The sequence below is a fragment of the Castanea sativa genome, chromosome 12, assembly GCF_040712315.1.
Source record: "Castanea sativa cultivar Marrone di Chiusa Pesio chromosome 12, ASM4071231v1".
Lineage (NCBI taxonomy): Eukaryota > Viridiplantae > Streptophyta > Magnoliopsida > Fagales > Fagaceae > Castanea > Castanea sativa.
The window spans coordinates 23,086,484-23,096,871 of record NC_134024.1 but is presented as its reverse complement, the minus strand read 5'-3'; the positions used below and the strand labels follow the sequence as shown (position 1 = coordinate 23,096,871).

The following is a 10,388-nucleotide window of genomic DNA, read 5'->3' as shown; positions in this document are numbered from 1 at the left end:
TGTAATTGGCTAATCTTTTGACAAAACACACTTTACTTGTAATTGGGTAGAATTAGGATGAGTTTTATACTTCAAGAAACTGTGTTTCAAGATCAAGTGTTGAAGTCAATCAATTCTGTCCAAGAAATAAGCTGAAAAGTGCAAGTTCATTAAAGCTCGACAGCTAGCATGTGTCGAGGTTTAAAGAGCTGTTCCAGCCCGTGGCTTGACAGCATCTCGATACCTCTATCTGTCGAGGTTTAAGAAAAACAGATTTTAAGTTCTGTTTTGATTCCGATCCTTAGATGTGTCTTTGGGCCTTCTTTTCTCTTAACTCTAGACATATAAAAGGATTATTTTAAGGGCTGTCAAAGAGATGCAAGTTGCACAAGTATTGAGAAATCTTTGTTCATGCAAATTGTGACTTGAGACGAAGTTCTTGCCCTAGTTCATCTCTCTTGTGAAGAAGTTGCTGTGTCTTTGTACCGTAAGGTTTTGTAACCAAACATCTTCTTGATTTTCATCGTGTGGATGAATTGAAGAACTTTGCAGCCAACAATCTTTTCTAGTTGGTGATTGAAGTCGCGTACTGGGATCCGCACAATTGGTTAGTCACATACTTGGGAGCCGTGCATTGAAAGGAGAAATTGTCATTACAGAACAAGTCCAATTGGGTATTGGGGTAAGGGTTCAACTGTAGGTTGGTAAGGTACTAGGGATTCCTTTACTTGTAACCACTTGTTGTGATAATAGTGGAGTTTCTGGAGTTTCGGGAGTGGTGACCTTAAAATCACCCGGTGGGGTTTTTGCCGTGTAGGTTTTCTCCATTCGTAAACAAATCACCGTGTCATTTGTTTTCCGCTGCATACTTAGTTTAATTGGTGATTTGTTTGTGCTACCACACTTTGCATGTTAAATTGGTTAATTAATTGAACTTAGCTAATTAATTAATTAATCCATCACAAGGGGTCAATACGTTTTTGGCCTATCAGAAATGAACATGGAATCAACAATCATTGGTGCAAAAATAAAGATTCTCATTCAAAGTTCATCAATTATTTGGTATCAATTTTATTGAAAACTCCAAAGTTACTTGGAAGAACATTGATGATGTATTATAGGAGAATATATTAGACCTTTGCAAAACCTAGAATATGGTACAACTTTGTAAGTATTAGCTAACTGAGATTTGCGATGCTCATTTGATTAGGAAGCACATTATATTCACTTGCTTATAGAAAATTACGTAGGTGGAGAATCTGATGTTGGAGTTGAATGCCTTTTGGTTCTAATAATGACAAATAATATAAAAGTTAAATTTTCTTTTGGTTTAGAGCCTTTAATGAACCATTTTAGAAAAATTTTAATACTATTTTTATGAAAAATATAAAAATAAATAAAAATAAAAACCAGTTTTTATTTATTTATTAATTTCTCACAAAAAGTTTGTAAAATTATTTTATAAATGAATACCATTTTGGTACATTTGGATGACATGATTTGGGTATTTGAATTTGATTAGGTGATTAAATTTTTTTGATACAAGATAGAAATTCTACTCTAGCCTAATCTAAGTGTATATGTGTGTGAAGCTCTCTTCTGAAGACTTGAATCCCAGTCATTGCCCTCTACACTTCACAAGCATTTATACTTGTAGAATAACCATTAAAATTCAAATATCTTGTTTTGAATTTTATATAGTTCAAAAAATGTCAAGAATTTGGATTGGACAAATCTACTAAGTATTCTTTGTGGCTTTGTCAAATCTAAATCCTTAACATTTTTAAACTATCTAAAAGTTCAATTAGCGTAGAAAATACTAATGAATGTTTAGACCCCCAATTTCAAATTAAACTAATATAAGCTTATACCTAAACAATATATGTGTGGAATAATAGGTACAAGCAGAAACCCAAACAAATAAACAACTCCACACCATAATTAATCATAACATAGTAGCAATTAAAAGGTAAAACTAAGGATTAGAGACTAAAAATGGTAAAATTAAAATGTAGGGACTAAAAGTGTTAAAATTAAAATGTAGGGACTAAAATGGAAAAAAGCCAAAATATAAGGACTAAAAGTGCATTTACGCCTAATAAAAATGAAGTCTTAGAAATTGTAGTTACACCGTCTTTGTGGGGGGTCCGAGGAGCAGAGAGGATTTGACAATGAAGAAGCTTGTATAAACTAGCCCTAGGAGATGAGTAATATCCAAGGAGTTCACCTGCCCAAGGATGGAATCAGAAACATGGTAGTTAGTACCTTACGAAGGTTTAGGAAGAGAAGAAGGGACCATGGAAGGAGCAAGGGATATGGCAGGAAGTTTCCTAAAAGATATACCTCTCACCTCTGCATTGAATGCTCCATACTAACCATATTAGCTGCGCTAATGTGGAAATGACACCTGAACAATGACTTCACAACTAGTAGCTCCTTCTACCACCTTCAGCAGAGCTGTGACATGACAAGTATCCTGAGGAATGTTTTGAGTCGTACAGGTGGAAGGTTATGATGCAAGAAGGAAGGATAAAAAGGGAGGGAACCTCCGAGAAGAGGGAGGCTCTTTTCTCTGTAAGATAGAAAAATAGAAAAGTGAATAGTGTATTATCTGGTAAAAAGTTGAACTAATCATTTATAAGAAACATCTCCTCGGACCAACCCGGGGAGAGCATTATTCATAATTTTCACTCAAGTTACGTTTGTCAGTTATTTAGGAATCTTCGGCCATAGACTAAAGCTTAGTTTAGTATTGTGTTTGAAGTTTGTTTTCTCACTCTCTAAAGAAATTCTATTGTTTGAGCTTGATTTAAAAGACAAGATACCACTGTTCTTAGTGGGCTTGGGCTTTTAACTTTTTGAGTACTTACAGTCTTAATTTGTGCAGAATAGTTAAAATTCATTAAAACAATGTTGATGACTCATGTAATTTTCTTATAATTTGCAATGGTTTCAAATTTTAAAAAGTATAATGTATATAAAATGGAAGACATTCAATTTTGATTAATTTTATAATATTTTGTCACATTAGTTTTTGAGGTCTCAAAATTTTACACGTTATTATTCTATTATACATATATATATATATATGTGTGTGTATATATATATATATAATGAATATAATAGAATTTTAACCTATGATATCCACTTTATAACGATTGTCTTTTATCATTAAGCTAAGACATAAATTGATTTTTTGTGGTCTCCTAATGGTTTTGTCCTAACACTTTATAATAATCGCTTGTTATCACCGTATCAAGATCACAATTTACTTTAAGATAGTTGATTTTCTTTTTTTTGTCAACAAGATCTAGGATTGGTCTTTCTGGAGACTTTATTAATCCTGCAAAAAAAAAAAAAAAAAAAAAGAACTGATCGCTCCTCTTTTAATTTGTTGTTCAAAAAATATAAAGTAAGCTTTACATGTTCTTTTCTTATTCCTTAATTGTTTTGGATTGGACCTAGGGAACTCTTATATTTATTTATTTATTTTCCCTCTCCCTATGGAAGACTTATTGGATGATCATCAAAGAAAGCCGTCAATGAAGTTTTAGAAAAAGTTTAATTCAAATCATGTTTTGTCTCTTCTCAATGAAAAGAAAAAAGAAAAAAGAAAAATCATGTTTTGTGAATGACTTTAGGTTACTTGGAAATCGTGCTCTTTATGGTGGTTTAGGTACATTTGTTTTCGCCTAAAAAAGAAAATCGTGTTTTTTATTTTTTATTATAATTAGGGAGAGAGAGAGAGAGAGAGAGAGAGAGAGATTCATGTTTAGTTATCAGAGAAGGCGAGACTAGTTTGATTTCTTACGTGAATTGTTTATCTTGAATTCTTTAATTATGTGTAGATATTCATGTTTAGTTATCACAGAAGGCGAGACTAGTTCCTTGAATCTACACATTGTTATCAAAGAACACCTGGAATCTACGAAGAGTCCCTTGAATCTACACATGCTGATGTGTTTTATTTTGAGAAATCAACCTTGGAACTTATAGTTTTTTGTGGTGAGTTTTTGTTTTTAGATTTTAGGATTTTGGTTGAAACAGTGCCATTTAGGGGAAGGTTTTCGTTTTAAATTTAGCTTTGAAACTATGTAGTTTTGATGCATGCTATCTCTTTGCTTGGTCATCACTAAAATGATGTAGTTTTGAGGTTGATTTGTCAAAAATAAAACATATCGGCATAATGATGTGTCACTTAACAGCAGAAATTAACCGTGTGGATGAATTGCTAATAGAATCAAACTTCATGGTGTGAAATCAAGTTTTCAAAACTTTGGGGTGTAAAATCTAGTCAACCCCAAACTTTAAGGGTGTAATTTGTAATTTACCAAAAAAGAAAAAAGAAAAAGAAGAAGACACCTAGCAAATGGGTCTGTAACAGAAAAGATAGTATAGCCTCATCACTTAGCAAATAAAAGAGTTTTTTTTATTTATTTTTTTAATTTTTTTTTAGAAAAGATTTAAAAGAGAAAGATTAAAAAAAAAAAAATCACTTTTATAGAATTCATATATACATATATTACCCAAAAAAAAACCCCACTCATTATTCATATTCACCTAGTACATGGTCACACTCACCTAGTACATGGTCACACGAGTGATTACTAATTGCGTCATTTATTTAAATAAATAAATAAAAAGAGACCTAGTCTATGGGTCCAAACTCATAAGACAAGAAAATATTTCACTTAAAAAAAAAAAAAACAGAATGTTAAAGATAGTCTTAATTAACAAGAGAATAATAGAAAGAGAGGCTTTGCCTCTACTTAAATGTGTGTGTATACACACACACACACACACACACACACATATATATATATATATAGACACACACCACGTTGCTTTGCTTAGATTTGATGGTTGGTGCCTAAAGTGGTGTCGTATTGCTTGCCTCTGTTATGTCTCATACCTCACTTCCTTAGTCGGTCTGCCCTCCTCAAAAGCAGCAAGTGCCTTTGCTCAATTTCTTATTTATGTTTTTTTTTTTAATTTATAATTATTTATTTTGATGGAATGTTTTTGGGAATTTGCTGTGTAAGATCAGACTATTTTTGGTTAAAATTTTAAAAGGGCCAGTCCAATTGGTTGAATGATTGGGCTAAATTTTCTTTAGTTTTTCTCTTGGTGAATTTGTGGTTGGGCTAATCTCTCTTGGACTTGTTATTTTTTTTTTTTTTGTTGAGATTTTCTTATTAGTAATTTTTTATAGGCATTTTACATTTGTTTAAAATGGTCAATGATGTTGTTAGCGGGCAAGTGAAATTTTATTGGGTAAAATTGCCAAAATTATTTTGTCATTTTTTTGGAGAGTTGGGGGGGGGGGGGGGGTGGTGGGAGGGGCTCCAACAGCCACAGGAGTTGAGAAGAGAGGGTACAATATTTCTTACTCTAATATAATGAGATTAAGAAATCAACTTTTTAGATTTAAGTGAATTTTTTTTAAAGATTATTTGAGAAACACACACACACACACATACGCACATATATAAGGGAAGGCGGATAAGATAAGATAATACACTTACACGCCAACACCAAAACTACATGCAGCAGTTAGTGTCGTAGAACAAGTGATAAACTTCTTCTCAATATCACATCTTACCAATGTGGGACGACTCGACAACACTGAGTATATTTTTTTATTTGAGAAACACACACACACACACACACACACATATAGGGGAAGTGGGATAATATAAGGAAATACACTCACATGCCAAATTTGACTCATTAATTCTTATATATACTTTTTCTTTTCATTTATTCTTGTTTAGCACCAGAGAACTCTTTAAGTATTTTCCCTCTCTTTGGTAGAGTAATTGGATGAAGAGAAGCTTTAAAACTTTAAATTCAAATCCTGTTTTGGAAATGCCTTTTGGTTAAGTGGCATCCTACTATTTATAAAATCTTGTCTTTGTCTTAAAAAGAAAAGTAGTTCCTTATAGATTGCAAAGCCAAACAAAATTTTATGTCTATTTTCATAAAATAAAAAAGGCGGATTTTTCATGCTGAACTGAGGGTCCTGGGTAAACAAATTTATTCTTAAATAAGGTTTTTTAGTTTGGAAGAATTAAATAAGGATTGAGGACCTATTTTTCCAAGAAACAAGAGATATGTTATGATATTATTGCACTTTTTTTGTTATTTGTTTTAAATTTTGTTAAGAAGAAGCAAATTTGGGTGGATATGAAATTTTCCAGTAACTGATAAAGCTAAAAAAGGGTAATTGTTATAGGTTTGGTTTAATTGTATGGGTAAATAAAAGCCTTTGGTGGCCATTATTGTGACTCTCTCCCAAAGCCTGAAATTCAATGGCAAGCAGTGTCAGATTTCATCCATGCTTCCTTGTTGCCTCTATTCTCTCATATTATGTTATAGGCCATTTGGTTATAGCTCATAATGTTCCCCAAGCACAATTAATACCAGACAGAAATCAAAATCTCATGAAGGTCTCAATTGGCACTCCACCAGTTGACTTCTATGGCTCTATTGATACAGGCAGTGACCTTGTGTGGACACAATGTCTACCTTGTGATGCTTGCTTCAAACAGAATCATCCCATGTTCGATTCTAAAAGGTCCTCCACATACCGCAAAATTTCTTGTCAATCAGAAGAATGTTGTATACTATTGGATGAAACCACATGTTCTCCTCAAGATATTTGCAATTACAAGTACGGATATGCTTCTGGTTTGACCAAAGGTGTTTTGGCCAAAGAAAAAGTTACCATTAATTCTACCTCAGGGCAAGCGGTTTCCTTTGACATTGCTTTTGGATGTGCACACAACACAAGTGGCTTCCATTACAAAGGCCATGGGACGGGAATCATTGGGTTAGGAGCAGGGCCTTTGTCCTTCGTTTCACAAATTGGTAGCAAGAGGTTTTCTTATTGCATGTTGCCATATGGTACTGATCCTAGTATTACAAGCAAGATAAGTTTTGGCAATGGCAGTGAAGTTGTGGGTGATGGTGTGGTTTCAACACCATTTGTAGGTGGAGATCAATATTATGTGACACTAGAAGGAATTAGTGTTGGAGACACATATGTACCCTTTAACTCTTCAGGTAAGGTTTCTAAGGGCAACGTTTGTATCGATTCAGGATCACCACCATTGACTTTGCCACCAGATTTTTATGATCGCTTAGTGGTGGAAGTGAAGAAGCAGATTTCAATTGATCCCATTAAAAATGACACTCTTTTGGGAACACGGCTTTGCTATAGAACTGAAATTACTAATGAAAATGGACCAATATTAACTGTCCATTTTGAAGGTGCAGATATAGAGTTAAAGCCTATACATACTTTCAATCGACCAGTTAAAGAATATGAATATTACTGCTTTGCAATTACAAATATTGCAAATACTGAGTTGGATTTTAAGGATGGCACAGGAGTGTATGGCAGCAATGTTCAAGCAAATTTTTTGATTGGGTATGACTTGGAAACAAGGATGGTCTCCTTCAAGCCAACTGATTGCACCAAATTGTAGAGTTTGCCACTTTCATGGAATCTATACGATCAATGGAATTAAGATATACACCTACTTATACTTCACAAATATAGCTTAATTATCCTTTTTTTATTAATTTTTAAAAAAGGCTTTATTTTCGTTGCGATCCAATCACATTTCCAGCAATTTAAAGAAATGTTTTTACTGATCGCTCCACTCACAAATTTGTTGTTAAAAAAAATATAAAGTAAGCTTTACATGTTCTTTTCTTATTCATTAATTGTTTTGGATTGGACCTAGGGAACTCTAATACTTATTTTTACTCTCTCTATGGAAGACTTATTTGCTTATCATCAAAGAAAGCCGTCACCGAAGTTTTAGAAAAAGTTTAATTCAAATAATGTTTTGTCTCTTCTAAAAAAAAAAAAAAAAAAAACATCATGTTTTGTGAATGACTTTAGGTTACGTGGCAATCCGGCTCTTTATAGCGGTTTAGGTACCTTTGTCTTCGCCTAAAAATGAAATTCATGTTTTTTTTTTAAATGAGAGAGAGAGAGAGAGAGAGAGAGAGAGAGAGAGAGAGAGAGATTCATGTCTAGTTAACAAAGAAGGCGAGGCTAGTTTGATTTCTTACGTGATTTGTATATCTTGAATTCTTTAATTTTGCACAAATACATCATTGACCTTGGACTAGGAGTTTTGGATCACTATATGGTTTGTTCTCTTCTACAATGTACCTAACTTCAGCTCCTTAATTAGGTTGTATATATAATTAGGTTTGTATACATATATTCTCTCTCATACTCATAGCATGTTTGTCCCTTTAATTATATACGGTTTATAATATATATATATATATATATATATATATATATATATATATATATATATATATATATATATATATATTTTGTGAAAAGGAGATACATATATGTGAACGATAAGATAATATTATTTTGATAAGTATAAACTATGAGAATGATAATTTATATTTATTATATGGACATTTCCTTTAATTTTTTCTAACTTAACTGAAATTTGTGTGTATATATATATATATATATATACACGTTAGAATTTGGAAATCTACTAATTTTATCCCCATAGGAATGAAGGAACTGGGCCACTCAGAGGAGTATAGATCGGAAATGATATATATATTTCTTTTCGTTTAACAAATTGTTACTGGTTAGCTTATGTAAATGGCTTTGGACTTTGGGGGCTGCCTAGAGTAGCATAGCTGACAGCTTCCATGGGATGAGATGTCTCTAAGTTTAAGATCCTATTCCTACCCACAAAGTAAATAAAAAAGATGTTAACAGAAAAAAGAACAAAAGCAGCTCAAGTATGAGGAATATCATGACCAAATTTTTTTTAGAACTAAGTCTTGGATTAGGCAACATTACAAGCCGAAGGGCACATGATGAATGTATGGCATACGGCATACGGCAAGGGGCCTATTTTCCCTGGGCCCAAACTCGAATAGGTCTATGAACAGTGCTCAGCCATGGGCCCACCATTTCTCATGGTTAACCATTAAGGGGTCCAAGGGCGTTAGTCCATCATTTTGGGCGTTCGGTGCATGGCAGGATGGTCTCCGTAGTCAGCATGTGCACCGATGATACTCAGTTATACCTTGGTAGACTAGGAGTGCCTTTGGAAACTCCACTACCGAGGTACTTTCGATGGCTAGCCCCAGTCCCAATGCCTTAACTCCTATTGCTAACAAAACATATTTTTGTTAGGAATAATCGAATTGGACCCCAGTCATATGAGCGGTATCAGAAGGTAATCATGACTCAATCCACTACCTTCAAGCTATAAATATGTAATGAAAAGAGGGAAAAATGGTTAGACATTTGAGAGGTAAGAAAGAGAGAGAGTATCCGAGCATACGAAAGAGAGTTTTCAAAGAGAGAGAGAGAGAGAGAGAGAGAGAGAGAGAGAGAGAGAGAGAGAGAGAAACTAGCTACTACACTAGACACTTGAACAAGCCCGCCCCATAACTGCCCCTTGTAGGATACTCAAAACCCACTAAACAAGTAAATTGTGAGCCCAAATACAAGGTCCAACCTTCTATGAAAAACTGGGCATGCATAATGAACAAAAGGAAGGGAAATGATTTTGTTATGGAGCGACTAGATGGAGCATTAGGCAACATACAATGGGTCCACACTCTCCCACATTGTGTACTTTAGAAGGCCTTTCTTATCAAAAAGCAAAAAAAGAAAAAGGTCCACTCACCCAAAATGCAAAGAAGTGATCAATGAAGCCTGGAAAGTTAACAGGCTCATGGGTTGGGTTGGGTCCGATGAAATTGGGTATACATGGGTAAATAAATAATTAATTAGATCAAAGTTCTATTACCCTAATTTTTGGTTTTAATTCGAATGGGTTAACATGTTCAGGTCCAAATTTACAAGATCTAATCATAGGAATCTAAATATTTTCTTTTCTCATTTTGTATCACTTTCGTTGAATAGGGTATCGTATTTGGTGATCCTCCATTCTTGTTCTAACTTCTCATTTTACCAATGAAAATGATATACATTCAATAGCTTTGATGACTACCTTTTTAAGATAGGATTTTTTTTTTTATACAAGATAAAATTTCTACCCTATTCTAATCTAAGAGTATATGTGTGTGAAACTCCCTCTTAGAGACTTGAATCCCGGCCCTTACCTCCTACCCCTCAAGCATTTATTCTTGGTGCGGTGGTAAGATAGGATTTGACTTACCTCTAGTTCTTTTTTAACTGGATATGTCATTTTGTTTTAAATATATAATAGTAAGTTGTAGTGGGTTTTAATCTTCACATTTTATTTAGTTAATGGGTGATATGACAGTTTCTCATTAAAATAAACAGAGATTCATTTTTAAAAAGAACTGTAGGTAAGTCAAACCCAAGATAATAGTTGAGATTTATTTAATTCAATCTAAGTTTTTAAGAAAGTAAT

General features: G+C 33.5%; 1 protein-coding gene across 1 annotated transcript; it reads left to right on the top strand.

The window, feature by feature from the left end:
- The first annotated feature begins 6,290 nt into the window (after positions 1-6,290).
- Positions 6,291-7,469, top strand: LOC142619302 (aspartic proteinase CDR1-like). Its single transcript, XM_075792364.1, has one exon. It carries the CDS (start codon positions 6,291-6,293, stop codon positions 7,467-7,469), a length of 1,179 nt encoding a protein of 392 aa, XP_075648479.1.
- Positions 7,470-10,388: the final 2,919 nt, after the last annotated feature.